The sequence below is a fragment of the Urocitellus parryii genome, chromosome 1 (assembly GCF_045843805.1).
Source record: "Urocitellus parryii isolate mUroPar1 chromosome 1, mUroPar1.hap1, whole genome shotgun sequence".
Lineage (NCBI taxonomy): Eukaryota > Metazoa > Chordata > Mammalia > Rodentia > Sciuridae > Urocitellus > Urocitellus parryii.
The window spans coordinates 210,956,950-210,977,834 of record NC_135531.1 but is presented as its reverse complement, the minus strand read 5'-3'; the positions used below and the strand labels follow the sequence as shown (position 1 = coordinate 210,977,834).

General features: G+C 36.0%; 1 protein-coding gene across 7 annotated transcripts in view; it reads right to left on the bottom strand.

Moving 5' to 3' along the window:
* Gpd2 (glycerol-3-phosphate dehydrogenase 2) overlaps positions 1 to 20,885 on the bottom strand; it is a 153,809-nt gene that overhangs the window by 71,823 nt on the left and 61,101 nt on the right. For all 7 annotated transcript variants that reach the window (XM_026401474.2, XM_026401475.2, XM_077802606.1 and 4 more), the window contains one exon: positions 6,412 to 6,583. In XM_026401474.2, the coding sequence (XP_026257259.1) occupies positions 6,412 to 6,583 (172 nt within the window). The remainder of the gene's footprint in view (positions 1 to 6,411; positions 6,584 to 20,885) is intronic.

Genomic DNA, 20,885 nt, shown 5'->3' with positions numbered 1-20,885 from the left:
GAAGAAGGGCTCTGCCTCTTGCACAAGGAGTTTGGCAAGCTACTCTTAACCACTGTTTGGGCCTGGGACATGGCCAGGATATAGGATGACAGACGCATTCTAGACAGCAGCATAGCAAGGCATAAGCTGGTTCAGCAGATGGTCTGAGGGGACCACAAGATCAACATGGGTCAGAAGGCTAAATCTGCTTTCAGGAAAAGTCCCTAAAGGGCATTGAGGATAGCAATAACTGCACAAGGGCATGGAAATAGAACATGATACCAAGCTGATCTAATGTAATAGGCACAAAAGAACCAAAAAAAAAAAAAAAAGCAAAAAGATAGGTTAAAGAAATATAAAATTGATACAGAATCCAAATAAATATAACTGGATTAAATTCATTTACTATCTTCTAAGTATTTAAAAAATGCAAAAAATGGAATTCAGCTACATACTATTTACCAAAGACAAACTCAAACAAAAAGGTATGGAAAAATTGAAAACAACTATAACAAACCCTGTCTGTTTGACATGTTATTTATTTACAAATTTCACACTATTTTATTTTATTATTTTTTGCCATTGACAAATTATAATTTTTATGAAATCAAATTTAGGAGATTTTTTTCTTTATAGTTTATTGGTATTGTGCTAAGAAAATATTTTCCTACTCCATTTTTTTTAAAATTCATGTACACATTCTAATAATTTTTTGGAGTTTTGTTGTTAAATCCTTGATCCACATGGAGTATGATAAATACAACACATATACTTGTATACACATATACACACAAGTTGGAGAGGTTGGATACTCCAACAAAATTTACTAAGTAACCAGTAATAACAGATCTGAAATGCTATCTTCACCATATTCTAAACTTTACATATTTACATTTATTTCTTGACTCTCACTTTAGTTTTAGTGATGTCTATATTCCCTTACCAAATTACTTTAATTGTGTAGCTTTAGGATACACTTTCATTTCTTATGGGTCTCTACTTTTCTTATCAGTACTTTTTTTCAATATTAATCTAACAAATCTCACAGGTCTATCTCTCCAGATGAAGTTCAACACAGCTTTTCATTTCTTTCCTGAACCTGATCCCTACACCAAAGGAAAACTATATTAACCAAAATTATGTTAAATTTCCAGATTAATGTTAAGAGGGATTTTCAATTTGTTGTTATTAGCAGTGTCCAGCAAACAACAAACTTTTTGCAAGTTTACTTTTGGGGATTTTTCCCTACCCTCATGGCAAGGGAGTAGGGAAGAAGCTGAGTCAGGTAGGCCTCCAATTCCCAGAATGCACTCTTAACAAGGCTTTCCCTTCTTTCCATTTTTTTTCTTCAATGCACATACATCCTCCCTTCCCCAAACCTTTACTTACAGGGAAGAAAGTTATTATTATTCTCCATTATCCCTGAGAAACTTGAAGTTCTCTGTAAAGTTAAGACCCTTCTGGAAGGTAATGGAGCTAATCAAAGGAAGCCAATGTTAGACCCCAGTTAATTCTACCTCCATAACTATGTCCTTAATCACTATGTAAAACTGCCTTAGATGTGGAAAAATTATGGTGATACTCAGACACCATTATAAATTAAAAGTACATACAAAATTTTTAAGAGAGAAAAACAATGTTTTCCTCCAGCAAGAGGCAGTATTATCTGGAATGTGAACTGAAGCCATGAGAGTTAAAATGCACTGGGTGATCCCAGACACATAAATTCACATAAAACAATATAAATAACTAAGGAAAACACTTGGTAGAACCCTGAGGGAGTAAATAAATATATTTATTTATCAGATGCTCCTTATTCCTGCTTCCTTTAGGAGCAAAGTGCCCACAACTGGGCATCAGGGCTGTGCTTCTGCCCAGAAACTGCACACAGAGGTGTTAAATGGTGAAGAAATTTCTATTGATCCCGGAGACCTACAGGAAAACGTGAGGAGAATTGTGCATATTATGTTTATAAAATAACATTCCCAAATGAAACAAATGAAAATTGATTCTCAAGAAAATGCCAATGATGAGAATGCAAACAAAGGTTCATTATGAAGACTCTACAGATTCTTCTCTTCCCTCCACAGCCTTCGCTTTTCCATCACCAAAATTGCATTTGGGCACAGTATTTTATCAAAAACCTTGTGCAAACATTTTTATACAAGCCCTTTAACATCTAGTGGTTCCCCAAAAACTTTGATGTCCTGAAAAATCTAATTATTACTGGTAACTTTAAAAGATCACAGTAATTTATTTTTGTCAAATGTGACTAAAGATTAATGGATACAATCAGGAATAATTTGGTAAAAACATATCAAACGCAGAGAAAGCAAAATTTGTTGTTAAGTGAAGCATCAAATATAATAAAAGAGCAAATTCCATGAATGAACAGCAACAATGCACAATTCATTAACCAAATGCCCATGATTATTTCACACTTCAGAGGGCTACTGATATGATCAGAAATTGTAGTAAAAAGATAAATATAGATTACCTTCAGCATCTCTTTATACATTTTAATTATAAACACTACTCCCAGAAAGCCACCAGCATAGTAAAAGAAACATAGATTAAGATTTGTGCATCTCTTCTGCAAATCACAATTCCATATACATATTTATATTTTTTAAGACATTCTTCAGCAACTGTCTTAAGATAATAATCAATATCAAGAGATGTTAAAAGTACATTTTTTATTAACTATAAGATTAAAAACCTGATCAATATTCAGGTTCTGAAACTCTCACCAAAATCATGATCATGATTACGATCATGATGATCATGATGACCATTCTCATCATCATCACCATCACTCCCACAATCATGAGATAATTCACTCATTAAACCATGATCACTACTGAATTCCCTTCATTATTCAAAGAAAACAATTATTTTATAACAAATATTAATAAACTAAGCTTCTTGCAGACAATGATGACTCTTTTTAAAAATACTATTTTATTTATTTATATTTATTAGTTAACTCATTATTTATTTTTTTTAATGTGGTGCTGATGATCAAACCCAGTGGCTCGTGCATGCTAGGCAAGCACTCCACCACTGAGCTACAACCCAAGCCCAAGGCTGACTCTTAAAATTATTTGTATTCTCAGAGCTTGTTCAATACTTCACTCATAAATATCATTGTTTTAAATAGAAAAAAATCTAGGTTGGGGATGTAGCTCAGTGGTAGAGCACATGTTTGGCAGGATGAGGCTCTGGGTTCAATGCCTAGCATGAAAAAAAAATTTTTTTTAAGTGGAAAAAATGGAATTTTTTCATTAAAAAATGAATACTATATACATGTAAATGATGACTACACTGCTATTGCAAAGAAACCACTGGAAAAGAGTAATACAATCTTATCTATGCTTTTGAAATGATATAAATATATAAAGTACACAAAAGCAAGCACAGGTGAGATTTCAAAAGGAAGAAAGGAGTAACAGGGTTTTGGCGATCAACTTGTTGTCAGTTATTCAATCTATCCTAACTTTTCTACCAAAGCCTGCATTTCTAACTTTCCTTACGTCCTGCCCCCTTCAGCTTGTGGTCTACCTTTAAGCAATTTCCTCTGCTTCCATGGAATCTGTCCTCATTTTTTTTTCCTTTTACCTCTAATGCCCAGTCTATTCTCAGTTTGAGATTCTCTCCTACTATTTTATCTGTCTTTACTTTCAGCAATACAGAACACACATACACATTCACATGTGCATGCATGCACACACACACACACACACACACACACACACAAAATATCCTACTTGGAAAACAAGTCTACATTTTCTAATCTAAAAAAAGAACCTCCAAAGCACTCTATTACCTTCTCCATAAGGTAGTTCATGCCTGCTGTATTCTCAAGTCCCTTCCTCCCACCCATAAGCAGAACATCTCACTTGGGTTTTGTTTATTTAGGAATACTTCACACACAAGCTCCCTGTTTTACATCTTAGAATCTTCACCTTTTGTTTCTGTCTCTGAGAAACAAATCTCATCCTCCTGCCAAAATTCAGACTTTGAAATTCCTCTCCTTGTCATTTCACATAGCCTTGCTCCATATGCTCCCCTTCTATTCCTTGCATTTAAAGCTTCTCCCCCTGCCTGGCTTTTTCCTGAGTCTACAGGAATATTCAGATCATTCATATCTTAACAAGGAAAAAGAAAAAGGAAAAGGAAGAAATCTTGGGATATATTCCCTCCTTCTGTACATCCTAATGCACTATCAGGTTACGTCCATTCTATTTCAATTGTCTCCAGACCTCTTGAAAGCATGTGCCCATCTCTGTTCCTTCCATATCACCAAGTGATGTTCTCCAAACCTACAGTATCCCAAAGGCCTGTTCAGTAATGTCAAATCCCTCTTCTGGCACTACAAACCCAGTCCTGCCTTCCTATTATTCTCTCATATTCTCCCCATTTATTTGGTTCATGCTCCAATTAATGTGCTTCTGTCTCCTACACACACTGATTCTATGCTACTCTTTCTGCATGTTCCTTCAGCTTGGAACACTCTTAACAAGCAATATTTGCCTATTAAAATTTCTATTATGCTAAACAGCAGCTTGTTGACTAACAATTCTCCATAGATATGACTACCTTTATCTTTACATGTTTATAATGTTGCCTGAGCCCTTTGAAAGACACATTCTCTTTAATGGAGACTGGTCTACACAATCACTATAGAATTGTGAGCACACTAAAGATACTCACATTTGTATTCTCATGTAGTACCTTTCATTGCCAAGCATACAGTAGGTACTCAGTGAATATCTGCAGAATTGATATAAAAACAGTGACTATGTATTTTATTACAATTGCGTGAAATAACTAGAGATGCCAAGAAACATATTTTCCTAAACCCTCCTGGAGAAATGATATTTTTGATACACACCCAGTATATTTTAATTTCTGGAATTAGTAGTCCCAAGAAAGACCTCATACTCCTGCTCAGGCCTCCAAGATAAAAAGCTAGGTTCAAAATTACCATATGAAGATAATAGGTGTTAACCTATTCACTTTAGAGTGTTCCAGAATATTCTGGTTCAAATTATATTACATGACTGGAAACAGGAATTTATATGAAAATTGGGGTCTACATGGTAACTGAGTAGATTTCAGTGCCTATATTTTGAACTAAGCATTATGAGGTTTAATTTTTTTAAAAAAAGGACTGAGGCTGTGAGGTTTTCATGGACCAAAACCTAAGTGGCAGTCCTGTGAAATCACAGTAATCCAAGTAATATCTGTTTGTGAGAACTTCAATCTCCTTAAATTAATTTCATGAGTAAATTCTACCAGATATATAAGATAACTAAATACAGGATGATGGTGGTGGTAAATCAATATATTTGAGAAAAAATATCTGTATAATAAATTATCATCATTAAGTATAAAACAGTCATAAATATTGAGTTAAAATTCTTTGTTAGCAATATCTCAATATCTCAATACCCTTGAGATACAGCATGTATTGTTCTTCCAGGACACCTGATTCCAAAAATCTCTTACCTTCACATTAATAATGGCAGCTATAGTACTTTCTATAATTTATTGGGTTTCTACTTTGTGTGAAAAGCACTGGTCAAATTCTCTTTGTAATTAGCACATTTAACACAATAGTCATACAAAGAAGGTATTTTTCCCCATTTGGAAGATGAAGAACACCAGAGGAATCAAGTAATTAATCTAAATATGCAGATAAACACACACACACACACACAGACACACACACACACAGACACACACACACCCCTGGTAACTGATGCCTGGTAAACTGAGTCAGAATATGCACCTGGATTTCCTTGACATTATTTTATTACATATATCTTGCATAAGAGCACTGGAGTTCCATACTAAAATGTCTTGTTTTACATGTTATATTATGTTTTCGTTTTTAGGGATCTTCTCTTCCTGTCTTTTCTAATGCCAACCAGTAGTAGACAGGGTGACTGAGACAGGACTGTGTTAGTCATAGTCTAACATATCTTTTCCATCATTTATGCACATAAACTGACTTTCACAAATTGAAGTGCATACCTCACTGAAAGAGAAAATTTTCATTGCTATACAAATAAAAAGAATATTTATTTTAATAGATTACTTCATTTATATGTGATTTCAGGTGATATACAAATATTTTAATTTCATACAAATGTATTTATTATGAATTAGGAAAAAAGTAGAACATCGAAGAATTTTTAGGAATATAATGTGTACTTTTTAGATAAATCCACTGAAGTGAAAACAAGACATATTTTTTTTAAATTGTGCAGTGCCTATATTTTAAAAATTGTAAAGGTGCTTCACAAAGAAGGAAAATTAGGAAATACCAGCAGAAACGTGACTTCACTACATATAGTACATGCTGTCCATATTTATACTGGGGAGAAGGATGATAACTTTACCTCACATTCATCACAGCAGACTTACCTCTGGTGACGGCATCTAGTGCACAGCCACTGCCTGTTGCTCCTCCTCCGATAACAAGGATATCAAATTCAGGTGTGTTCTTCAAAGTTAGTATTTGAGCTTCCCTGGAAGGAGGTTCCCTGTTAACAGGTTCTGAAAAGTACTCTGCCGCTTCCACATAGGCCAGGTTCACCTGATGTAAAAGCAGACCATTTTCAGTTGTTCATCTAGAAGGCCAATTTAAAAAATCTTACAGCATAATAGAAAAAGAAATCTGCAATGGAGATAAGGAACACTGGAGTGAGAACACAATCCACAGTTCACACAGAGTTACAAGACTAACTGCCTTGGGATGGGGGTGGGGGATGCTAGGTGTATTTCTTTTTATGAATCTCAACCATTTAGCCATAGAACACATGGTTTAAAATTAAATATATTAATTTATAGTTTTAATTTTAAATACAGCCAAATTCTATTATTTCCACTACCAAATACCAATTCCCAAATACTTGAGATAATTTATGAGGTAAGAGAGAAAATAATTTACCCAGTGGCAACACTGCAGATAACATTTAAATATGTTGACTCTACATGAAAGGAGAAAAAAAGAGCAGTTTATGTCTTTCCACAATTTCTTAAAAGTATATGTTCCTTATTCCTCAATTCTCATGACAAAATATATTCTAGAGATCAGTATCTTTAGGTTTAAATTAGTACAATTAAAAAGAATCTATTTAGTTACTATCCAGTTTAAATAATCAGCTATGTTCAATGGGAATGATATTTTTCATAGATTTTAATTATAGGTTTCCCCATTAAATATTTTAAGATAAATTTAACTTTCAGGTATTTATCATGCAATATTTCAGTTTTTGAAATAATATACCTAAAGTAGGCATAATCCTCTTCAATGATAATAAATAAACTAGGTATCCCTAGTTCTCTTATAATAATATAACTTATCATCATCCTAAATCAAAAATGATTCTGACATTAAAAAAAAAGTTGGCAAAGCCAGAATTCAGAATCAAAAATACAGAAAAATTGGTACCTATTTCTTCTTGTTTTTTTTTTTTTCCAAAATTGCTAACACTAGGTTAAAAACCTATATTGAATGGTGTGGGCCCGTTCATCTATTAGTAATCCAAGGATACATAATTTCTCTTCTCTTCAAACCATAGCATCAACACAACCTGCAACAGTGGTGTTTTCCCATTCTGCAGTAGGGGCCATACATCAGCCTCTGCATTACCAGAACAAAGCTTGTTGAAGAGGTGATCTTAGCTCTGACATAGAGGTTACTCTGATCACTCAGGATAAATAATTTTTTATTTGGTTAAATAAAATAAACATAACTACACTCCATATCTGGATTAAATTATCATCCGACCAATTAATCTAGAAGACATAGGTTTCATTGAGAACAACCTGGATTTGGGTGAGAGGGTCCCAATTTGGGCCTTTGCATCCCTGTTTATCAGCAATGAGACTTTTGACAAATCTCTTTGGGCCTCAGTTTCATTTGTAAAATGATGACAAAACTCCTGTGATGTACTATTTCTGCATCTCTGAGTTATCCTCAGTCTTAATGGAATAATGATATTAAAGTCCCTGTTAAATTACAGAGTACCATTGAATAGTCATTATTGTTACTATTATTATTTAATAACTTTACTATTTAGTAGCATATAACAAGGAACTTTCAAAATGTATCTTGCTAAGTATAATAAAAACAAAGGTTATAATCAGATATCATAAATTTTCAAGCTATTAATTCAGGCACCAAGCCACAAAAATTCTATTCTGCAGATAACTCTTCCTAATTTGTTAGGGTCTGTAAACAAGTCAAGATGGCGCCTGGCATTTTGCCAGAGGGAGTGGTTTGTGAAGTAACACCGGGCTGCGGCAGAATAACCAGGGAGTGAGGAGGAACTTGTGTAGATTGATACAGCAGGAGTAGGAGCCGTTTATTGTAGGACAGGAGGGGTATATATACATTCCACACAGCTTATCTTAATTAACATAAACTAGATACAGCAGTCAACCAATAAGGAATCTCCACACTTAATGGCTCGCAGGCGTTACTTCACAAACCACTCCCTCTGGCAAAATGCCAGGCGCCATCTTGACTTGTTTACAGACCCTAACACTAATTATCTGCTAATAACTACTTACTCACATTTACCTTCACATACGATTAAGGTAACAAACTAAATAAATATAACTGCTAGTTGCTCTTTTAGCTATGATCTTTGCTTTCCATCATCTAATGATAAGTAGAAAAAGAAAAAAAAATACACACATCCAACTATACACAGAATATACATACATAACAAGTATTTAGAAGGAACCAATGTCAAAATAGAGAAAAAAAGTAAATAACAAAACAAATTTAAAAAAAAAAAATACACCACCAGGCTATGACCATTCAGACAAGGGAGGGAGAGCCTTTCATTTGAGGGTTTCAACTGCGCCATGACAGATGGGTAGAACTTGGACATGAGACTGACAAGTGACTAAACCGCCAGAGCATTTTCACACATCAAAATAATTGCTGACATTTTCTGCTTGGTAACTTTTCTAGAAATACTCAAAAAATAAGTTTAAAGACCATATTATGATACAGTTCATTAGAACCTGGTAACATTAACATCTCCTTATTCTCCAACTATGAATATTAAACTTGGGGGTTGGGGATTCTCCTTCAGCTGGCAGCTGATGAGCATCAGTCATGCCCACTGGCTACCCTGTTCCTCGTGTCTTCATTCCTGCGCCTCACCCTTCTCGAACCCAGCATATTCTAACATCTTTTATCTTAAAAATTAAAACAATATATACCTTTCATATGTTTCTAATAGTTGTCCTAATAATTTTTGAAAGATTTGTAAGCCCTTGTTTTTCTAGTGCCTTACTCCTTGCTCAAGCCTCAACTCTAATCTATATTTCACATCATCATCATTGCCACCAAGACAAATGCTCACTACTCTCCTACAACCAATAGCACACAACTAATTGGTCACTCACAGTGGCACCTTTCTCTCCAATGTTCCTAATCCACTCCCTTTCAGCTTTCTTTGGATGTCACTCAACTGCACAACATTAATCACTCATGCTCCTTTTTAGATGCCTTATAGTCACTCTTCTCATATCATTAGGAGCTCTCTCTAGAGATTCTCATCTACCCCATATCATCAAATATCCCTTATACCACAATGACTTCTAATTTTGTTCCCTCACTCTGGAACCCAGATATCAAACTGACTAGTTGGTACTTTCATTTGGAGGTTTCACGTGTATTTCAAAATTGATCTGAGAACTTTATCTTTCCAAACTTCTTCTCAGCCAGTGTCCTTCATCTCAGTAAGGGTGACATTATTCATGTGGCTGCATGTCACAGAAATTCTGGCAGAATTCAGGAGAGCTTCCACTTTCTTGAATCCCATATCTGACCAATCACTGAGTCCTGTCAATTCTACCTCCTGAAAATTATCCCATATAGTCACTTCTTCCTCTACACTGTCACCTTTCAAGTCAAGGTATCTTCCCTCTCCCCTATACTAATGTAATACCCCTCCCAGAGGTCTTCACACATCCACCCTGCCTCCTTCCAAATCATTCTCTACACTGCAAATTGAGTAATCATTTAAAAACCCAAATAATGTCATTTCCATGTGTAAAACTCTTCAAGAGTTTCCAACTTAATTAAGGTAACATATTCCATCTAGTGTCTTTTCTAATGACTGAAATTTTTAAAAACAGAGGAAAATACCAAGAGCTGTTGAGAATGCCTCCCAATTGGAGCTTTCCCATCTTGCCTTCAGAAATGTAAAATGGTGTAGCCATTATAGAAAACAGATTAGGAGATTCTTACAAAGTTGTATGTACATTTACCATTCAACCCGGCAAAAAGTGTCCTGGATAATTACCCAAAAAGAAATGAAAACCTGTGTCCACACACAAAAAATACTGCCAGCAAAAATTTACAATGACTTTAGTTATAATTGCCCAAAACTGGGGGGAAAAAATCCCACAAATGTCTCTCACCTTGTGAATGACTAAACTGTAGTATATTGATGCAATGGAAAATAATCAGCAATAAAAAATAACTACTGATGCACACAATAAATAACATGAAGGAACCTCAAAGGCATCATGCTAAATCAGGACCTGGCAAATTATGGTCTTCAACCCAAATCTGGATGCTGCTTGTTTTTGTAGGCAAATATTTATGGAACACAGTCTTGCCTGATCAATATGTTTAATTCTGTCCATGACTGCAACAGCAGAGTTGAGTAGTTACAGCACAGACTATATAGCCTGCAAACCTAAAACATGCACTATCTGTCTCTTTACCGAAAAATCTACCAATCCCCACACTGACTCAGAGATCTACATACTACATGACTCTGATGATTCTGTATAAATTCATTCTGTAAAAGCATAAGTATAGGGTCAGAAAACAGATCAGAGATTGTCAGGGTCTAGGGAAAAACGGACTACAAAGGCATGAGGGAACATGTCAGGATGACAGGTACAATGTATAGCTTGAGTATTGTGGCTATTATATAAATATATATCACTTTAAATTGTACCCTAATTATACCTCAATAAAGTTGCCTTTAAAAACAAATAAGCAAATGTGTAGATAGCACTTAGGTGCTAGATACTTTTACAAGATATTTGTTTTTTTTCCACTCATGTAATCCTCATAACAACATTGTGAGTCAGGTACGACTATAATCTCCATTTTATAGAAGAAGTAACTAGATGCAGAGAAGGTAACTCTCCCATAATTATACAGCCAGTTCATGGCAGAACTGGGAATTGAACCTACACAGCCTGGCACCAGAGACTAATAAGGCTTACACTATTCACACCATGCTGAGTCTACATATATTTAAGAGAAAGTTTGAAAAAGCAGCCTAAATAGTTAAAACATTATAAGATATAACTACCGCCAAATGCAGAAAGCTTTCTTTTTATTTACTGCTTTAAAAAAAAATTTTTTTTTTTTTGGTGTGCTTTTGTTGTAAAGGCTTTACTGAACAGTCCCTCCAATTTTTTTTTTTAAATATACAACACTGTTGAGGGTAATTTATTTAATTTCTGACACTACTTTTAAAATAACATTTTATTTTTGTTTATTTCTTTCATAAAAGCTGGAAAGTGTTGCAACTGAGAAGCTAAGCACCACATTTATTTTAGAGGCAGTAAACACAGCCTAAGGCCCTACTTATAATTATGACAGGAGAAAGACTCATTTTGGCTTCATATGGCTTTGAGTCACAAAAACACATCTGCACTCTACCTTCTCTAGAATATGTTGATTTTGGGGGAATGAAGAGAAAGGCAACAGGAATACTAAAACAGTAGTGCTAATAACAGGACGCTCTAAGAAGTCTTTGGGGCCCAGATCTGCCCTTTCCTCCATCTCTTTCTTCTAAAGCAGTTGGATTAAATAGGAATCCTGGAGATCAGCTCCACTGAAGGATCGACCCAGAATTTTGGGAGAAGCCTTGGAACAGCAATGTGGCCTGAGTCTCCTGAGAGAACAAAACCCTCATGTGGTCCAAGGAGAGATCCACTCACAGTCACCTGGAGGCCCTCAAGGATTCTACAGGCTAGAGGACAAAACAAAAAGATCAAGAAGCAATTATAATATTAATTACAAAGAACTGAAGATTGAGGAAAGGCTAAAACAGGCACAAGAGGCATCTCTTATTCAGACCTAAGGCTTCCTGGAAATGATGGCTAAAGCAAGTCAAGACTAGGAGGCATGAGCTAGGTGACCAAATCCAGGAATGGAGGTGGGAATGGCATGTGCTACAACCAGAAGTCATAGGAGCATACTTTCTCCCTTTGGCACCCTACTTACTCTCTCAAAAACTGTGTGATATAGCCAGTCAATCAGTATTTTTAAATTGCTCTATTTCAAAGAAAAATCAGGATTTCTATCCAAGAATATTGTGCTGAAACCAAGTAGCAACTGTATCCCTAAGGTAGGGTTCTTGTTTGTCCAGGACTTCATACTTCTACCTCACAGGTCTGTCCCCTGAAGGCACATGAGTCTGCCAGCCCTGGCCTACACATGGGAACAACTCCACCATTGCCAGATTCATATCATTACCTAATTCAGCCATTGAAACCAAAAGAAAGGTGAGTCTAAGACAAATCTGACTGGGTTTTTCCAAGCTTAATTTCAATGTCGGCTCCAAAACAAATCTTATCTTAGTGGAATGGGGATAATATCTAAAATTTAATATAGCATCAATGCTATTTTGGGGCAGGAAATATGTAGGCTTTTCAACTTATAATTAATTTTCATCTACTTAAAAAGATTAAATTACTCCAGTATTCTGAGCCTGGTGTAGTGGTGCACACCTGTAATCTCAGCTACTCCTGTGGCTGAGGCAAGAGGATCACAAGTTCAAGATCAGCCTGGACAATTTAGAAAAAATTTGTCACAAAATTTTAAAAAATAAAATAAAATAAAAGAGGATGTAGATCAGTAGTAGAGGACCCCAAGTTCAATCCCCAGTACTGCACCAAAAAAAAAGAAGAAATTTCCTCCAGTATTTTGATAATATACAAATAATTCTTATCAAATAACTCTTGTCGAGAGATTTGCATAAACATCTAAATAGAACAAAAGCCAAATCCTTAATCTTTGAGAGTTTGCAACCCAGAGAACATTCACCCTGAACAGGATTCAGGATGAGATCAGTTTTACTAGTCTGTGCACCATTAGACTTGCAAATTAAAAAAAAAAAAAAATCCTAGACATTTGCAACTTCGGGTGAGACCGAAAACAAGATCTAATAATTAGTGTCTATTTCTGAAAGAAGTGCATATTTAAAGACCACAGGCAATTAACAGCCAGGTTGTCCTGTAATCATGTACAGTAATAATTGGAGTATAAAGTAGGGTTTCATGCAAATCAATTCAGACTGCAGCTATCACTCTCACTGTCTCCTGTATTATGTGGTTCAATCAGTAAAATCAGTTAGATTTAAGAGAAATTGCTTCCTGTTTTGTTATCACTGAAAAAGAATAACCAGATTGTATATTCCTGGAAGGAAAATGCAACAAGCTCTTCCATACAGCGAATTTTGAGATGATTTAATGACCTACCTTCACCTCTTGAATCGCTCTGTGATTCTAAACACTGATGGTTTTTCTTGTACTTACATGACAGCAAGCAACATTTTTCATTGTAAACATATTCAGTGAGGGACTCATATTATTCTGTAAATAATCAGTAATGGGTGGACTCTCATCTCCACTGAAAACCAAACTAGAAAAAACAAGACAAGCCTGTCTTTCTAGGTGGCTGAGAGCTCTAGTTTACCTTGAAAGTGCTGTCCAGTTAATAAATAGCTATAACTCTTTCGAGAAGGCACATTCAGGCTCTTTTATCTACCATCAGAATACATCCAAACAATTAAGTTATCAAACTACTTGACAAATGAAAAATGGGGAAAATTCTTGGCTCTGTCTGAATATACTTCAAATGAATTAACATCATAATTGACTATATGATCTGAGGTTTGGGGATATGTAGTATTTGTTTTTAAACAAATAAATTTGCTTTTAAACACAAAATAGGTTTTTGGAGATTTCTAAACTTGACATTGTAGTTTAATTCTACCACTTCCTGAGAAGTTGAGGATCTAGACAGAAAGCCTGGGATTGGGGAGGACAACAGGGAAGGCAGAATCATTGTTTGCCTGGCAGCCTCCTAGCCCACACACATGTAACAGGTTAGCTCCATGGGTGTCACAAATTACCATGGAAGGGAGGATTGTTTTGACAGTGAGGAAACAAAATTTATTTTTCCTTGGGGGAATAATTAAGAGAATCAGAATTTATCCCTGTTCTGACTCCAAATCTCATGTCCTTAGCCATGCTGGGTCATCTTTGCCCCCATAGACAGCTTACTTGAGTCCCTAGATCCACCAACCACCTTGGCACCAGCAACAGCACAGAATTATCCATGTAGTCAATGAAATTAGAAATTCTAGGGCATCTGCTAGCCTGCAGCCAGCCACACAAAGCAGTGGAGTTGACAACCAGGGATCTACCAAACAGCACTTTGTCTTTAAATTTTCCCTAAAGCATACACATGGATCCAGAACTGAAAGAGCACTCACTCATCCCCCATCCCTCTCAGTTGAGTAAAACACAGACCCTCTGAAGTCAAATGACCCATTCTGAGCTTTATACTCCAGGTGGCCCTCAGCTATATTTTAACCTATGTTTGAAATAATGTGCAATCAAATCTGTGACACACAATCCTTTTCTCTGTGAATTACTTCATGATACATAATTTATCTAGTTTGTACTGACCATCATATAGTTAGATCTCAAACTCTTTATTAAAAAATCACAAATTGCAAAAAATAAAGTAAAATTGGTGTCACAAACTTTTATTGAAAGCATCTATTTTCTTCTTAATTTACACAACCACCTAGAAGAAGCTTTCCTAGCACACACATAATTTAACTATTAAGCCAGAAGATGGGGAAAGAGGGAAATGAAAGGACTCGCCCCAAAGCATTTATAGAAAGTTTTCTCGGTCCCACAATATCCCTAAAAAGTTTCTTTAAAAGGCCTTAAAGTGAATAAATAGTTGAAAATGAAATGCAAAGTCAAATCAAAATGAATGTCAATGTTGCTCAGTTAGCAACAGCCTAGCAGCTCACCAGCTGTCAATGCTAATCATAGCTTAGTCGTTGACTCACTGTGTGACCTATAGAAGTACAGTTAACCTCACTGATTTTGTATGCCAGCAACAAAATAGCATCACAAACTCCTCGAAGGCCTGATGTGAGCTATAACTCAAAGATATTGCCATGGCCCCACTTTGGGGGCTAAGTGTTAAATAAAAACTAAAATTAGAAAGAAGATGATAGGATGCTCTTCAGAGAACATTTCCAGCTCTGTCTGCATAATTTTAGTGCTTTGATGAAACATGCCTCTGAAGAAACAGTTAACCATATAGAGTGGTTAAGAATAGTTTCAACTGGCCTTATCTAAAATACAGAGTATTCAGAATCCTCATCAAGCTTTAGATATCAGGCACATTCCCAACACATTTAGTTGTATTTCTAGGAGAAAAACAGTCCTTCCAGGAATCTATGCACAGAGTTCTAAATAGGAGAAGCAAATGAATGATACCATCTTTGGCATGATCCCTAACAATAAAACTCTCATCAAAAGAAATACAGCTCATTTGTCAACTAGATTAGAAACTAAATTCAGGACACATATATAATGGATGGATGCTTAACAAAACTGTTTCTCTTCTTCTAGAAAATACTGCTAGATTGCATTGCACTGGAAATGACCCAGTGGGGCAGCAAAGCCCTATAGCAAGGCAGAATGGTGAGAATAAAGAAACATAGATCCCTGAATTATCACAGTAGGTCCTTCACCTATCCACATTAAAACTGAAAGATGAGCAAGAAATAAACTTTTTTTTTTTCATATTGGGGATGGAATCCATGGGCAGTATTCTAATGAGTGACATCCCCAGCCCCTTTTATATTTTATTTTTGGGCAGATTTCACTTAATTGCTAAAGCTAGCATCAAACTTGCAATCCTCCTGTCTCAGCCTCCTGAGTCACCGGGATTACAAATGCCTCTGACTGAAATAAACCTTCTTTGTGATAAGCCACTGAGCTTTGGAGATTGCTTATGTCACTACCGAACTTACTCCAATGAATACTATGAGATACGCTAGTCACTAAAACTCAAGATATACAATTGACCTACTTTGATACAGTTCATACATATCTCTGTATCTTCTCCTAATGGGCAAGGTGTCACCATTTACAGAAAAATAAATCCATACAGACAAAACTTCAAAAGGACAGATCAAAAAAGCAGAAAATCCTGGTGCAGAGACATTTCTTCCTTCCTATTTTGACATAATGTTGATGGTTGCTCAAGCAGGCAGGTAGAACAAGAAGCCTATTGCTCAACTGCTAGTTCTATCTCCCCGTTACATTGCTTACATTCTTCAGGTGGTATCTAACACTACAGTTTCAATTCTGGTATAGAACTAGTGTTGGATACCACATAAAGATAATATTCACATTGTGTTCACATAGCCAAGATATGGAAACGTATCTATATTAAATGTTCATCAATGTGTCAATGAATAAAGAAAGGTGGCATCTGTTGGAATACACTGCACCCTAGAAAAGAAGTAAATCCTGGATGATCCTGAAGGATATTGTGCTAAGTGAAATAAAACAAATACAGAAAGGAAAATTCTGCCTGATCTCACTTTCATGTGGATTCTAATACAGTCAAACCCAAAGAGAGAACAATAGTGGTTACCAATGGCCAGAGTTGGGGCATGGCGATAGTAGGGAGATGTTGGTCAAAGGGCACAAAGTTTCAGCTATGTTCAAAGAAAGAATTTTTTACATTAAGAAAAATAAAAACTATTTAAGAACATTTGTTTTTACAATAGTTTTACAGTAAGATTTTTTTTAACGAGAAAGCTGCTTGTAAAAATATGAAAAAAAATGCCTCTGGAGATGGTAGATTATTTACTCAGGGAGAACAAACAAGTCTGGTAGCCTAAATTGACATACAAAAATAAAAGCAATCTGGTAAACAGCAAATGTATCACATTTCAGCTATATCAATGCTCAGAAAGATTTACATTGATTTCAAATAAACAGATATTCCTTAGCTTGGGAACCAGAAGAGTATTTTTAACTGAGATTAAATTCTTAAAGATATCAAGGGTGTTCAAAAATCATTTACATTCAAAGATTTTGCTGAAAAGTGATACTTACTTGGAACTTTTGTTAAATTGTTTCTTAACTGATACCATCTACTAAATGTCCTGCTTTATGATTTTGATTTCTCTTCATCTGATACTCATTTGAAACTCAAATTTCTCTACCTCTACCAGTTTCTCTGTCCAGTCATTAATATAACCAAAATTATATCAACCAAAACCTCAGCTGTTAGAAGAAATCTGGTGCTACACCTTTCTTATTATACCCAATGGCTAAGTCTATTTCAAATGTTAATATCCCATATTGAGAGAAGGGAAGGAATATAACTGATACTAAAGACATGCTATGAGCCAGGCACTATGATCAGTAACTTGTATACCCTGAAAGACTTAATGCTTGGTGGGGAAAAAAAGCCTTGGAGCAAAGTGACCTTATCCTTGCTTTATGAAGAAATCAGAGTTCCAAAAACTTTTAGAACCTATGCACCATTAACAGAGTTGCCAAAAACAAGTCATATTCATATAGTGGGCATATTCAAGAAGCTAAATGTATTTTCATTTGGGAGGCCATTAAAAAAATCCTGAAGTAGATCTTTCTTTGACTAGAGTTCATTTTTTTTGCTTTTTACTTTTCATTCGATCTTCTGCCATTGACTTAAAAACTTCAGTGGGGAAAAAAAAAAGTTCCACATCCTTGGTACTACCAATAAATTAGAGCACTACTAACAGTTAGACTTTCTTTCAAAATAATATATTCAGAGAGAGAGAGAGAGAGAGAGAGACTGAAATACAAGTGAAAACAATTTTCTCAAAATCTCTGTGAATGAGCTGAGTATGGTGCCGCACAATTGCAATCCCAGTAGCTCCAAAGAGTCAGGCAAGAGGACCCTAAGTTCAAGGCCAGCCTCAGCACTTAGTGAGTCCCTGTTTCAAAATTTAAAAATTTTTTTAAAAGATGTGGGGGTGGGAGTGCTGAGTATGTGGATTAGTGGTTAAAATGCCCCAGGATACAAAATGAAAACAAAAACAAAATCTCTATGAATGTTAATTATTCGTCCACCCCCTTGCTCTTCAAAAAGTCTGAGCGCAAAAGCACTGTTTTCCATTTTGACATAAGAGCTCAGAAAATGTAATAAAAGACTCAGAGAATGTGATAAAATTGCCTATAGTCATTAGGTAGCTAAGAAGTTGAGCAAGGTTTTGGGTGCAGGCAGTCTTTGGCCAGCGATCATTGTCTTGGCCTCTCTGTCACGTTGCTCTTGAAAGGGAATGTTAATAAGAATCTCTCCGTTTCTCGGTTCTAATAAGATCACCTCTCACATTGAAAAAAGATAGTGATTTTCATATTCTGAAGCCCACTCCCTGTCTATGTCTGGTGCAGGAAAAGAAAAAGGAAAAAAAAAAAGTCTTTCACATCCGGGCTATCTGAAAGTTTTCAGTGGTTCTCAGACTTTACCTCAAAGCCGGTTCACATAGCCCACTGCACCTCCAGAGTGGGTAATGGAAGAGTACAAACCTCACATGTGTTACATGAGAGGGCCCACCCTCGGACCTAAATAGAGCTTTGTTACATCAATCACACCACTGGGGTTAAAGAGAAGCCCACACTGTCACATCACTTTTTCCAGAACCTAAAAGGTATGAATTAAATATTGAGTTTAAAAAGAAAAAATGTTTCAAAATGCTCTTGGTCTATAATGAAAAGAAACCAGGGCAGTCTTAATCCTTGAACTCTCCCCCCCCCCCATTTTTACTTCATTCTCCCTTGCCATCCGGACCCTCCTCAGATCTGGAATCAATTTTAATGCACTTCACTTCTGCTCCTGGGGAAGGAACACCTGCCTTGAAAGTACTCCAAGGCCCTCTCCTACTGCAAATTTCCTTCTTCCTCTACTCCATTCTATCAGCTTGGAATTAGAAAAAGGAGATCCCTCCCGCACCACCAACAACGATACTTGTTTTCACCTGATGTTAGACTGGATAAGAAGTCCGTTCCACCTAAAAGTTTATTATTTTATTAAACTAAACAGTATATTTATTCAGTATATTTTATTTGTACTAAATAGTAAGTCACAATCAACTTGCTCTCCAAAATCTCCATACTACCATAGAGGTGTTTGCCTGCTACATCTTAGGCAGGATTGAAGATAGCCTCCTGTCCCTTGGCATATGGCTGGTCTGGGGAGAAAAAGATAGAGACGCCTTTGTGGAAACAGTCAGGTACTTATAGGTGAGAAAAAACTCAGTCTTAGATGCCTAAGGAAAGACAACCTGGAATGTGGACACTATTTGTGACCACCCTCCTATTCCATGTGAGTGGACAAAGTCAAAAGAAATCAGTCAACATTCATATCCTTTCCTTCATCAACTTCCTCAATGAAATTCAAGATTTGGGTTTTCTACTGTACAAGAAAAATAATAATAGTAATAGTCCTCTCCTTGTGCTATGATGACCCTGGCACTCCCCCATTTCTTTTATTCTTTATTTTCATATTTATACTAGGGACTCAGTCCAGGGGTGCTTTACCTCTGAGTCACATCCCCAACTCTTTTTATTTTGAGACAGTGTCTCACTTAGTGAGCCTTAGGGCTTAGGACCTCACTAAATTGCTGAGGCTGGCTTTGAACTTGTGATCCTCCTTCCTGAGCCTCCTGAGTCACTGGGATTACAGGCATGCACCACCACGCCAGGCCCCTATCTCTTTTAAAACTGACCTATTTGATTCAAAAGAAAAAAAAATCTTAGGTTTCACTTGGGTCAACAGTGGGCACTATTCATCAATGATAAACACAAGATAAATGTTAACAATGTATTTGAGTGAAGAAAAGCCACACTGTGGAATGAAGGAGAGAGCCAATCACCAACTACTTCCAACCTATGCCCCACTCCCAGAAATACCAGTTGCCTCAAAGGTCTCTCATTCCTCACCTTAGTTGTATTGATTTAGATGGTTGGGTTAAAGTTAGATAACAACCACACTTTATTCAATTCATCATGTCGTCCATTTAACTTTTTTAAAAGTATACATAACTTGGGATGCACTTTGCCTAACATGCTCAAGACACTAGGTTTAGTACCAAAAAACAAAAAAACAAAAAAACAAAAAAAAAAACAGAAAACTTCCATTTTTCTTTCCCCTAAAATAAAAGCTACAACTGAAGAATTGACTAAAAAGGTTGTTTTGTGAGCTGGACTGCTGCCTAAACACTGTCTTATCACCAAACATGTTTTAACAATGTACTAATTTTTAGAATCTACCTATTAGTATTTGGAATGGAACCCTGCTTGCATTTTTTTTTCCTGCTTGCATTTTAAGAAGGAAGCCTTGTATAGGAATACCAATCACACAAAAGCCAGGAGCCAAGGAGACAGAACCCAGGAATGCAGAAAAGTTCTCAGGAACTTGAAGTCTATGGATAGTTTTCTAGGACATCAGTATCCTGGAATTTTAACACCCATGCATACTTGAAAAAGAGGGAAGCTTATCAGTTGGAACCATTTTAGAAAATTAGAAAAACATGCTAGGCATAGTGGCATATACCTGTAATCCCAGCTACTCTGGAGACTGAGGCAGGAGGATCACAAATGTGAGGCTAGCTTGGAAAACTTAGTGAAACCTGTGTCAAAATAAAATATAAAAATGATTGGGGATGTAGCCTAGTAGTAGAGAGACTCTAAATTCAATCCCTAGTGCAGGAAAATCAAAGAGAGAGAGGGAGGAGAAAGAAGGAAAATAA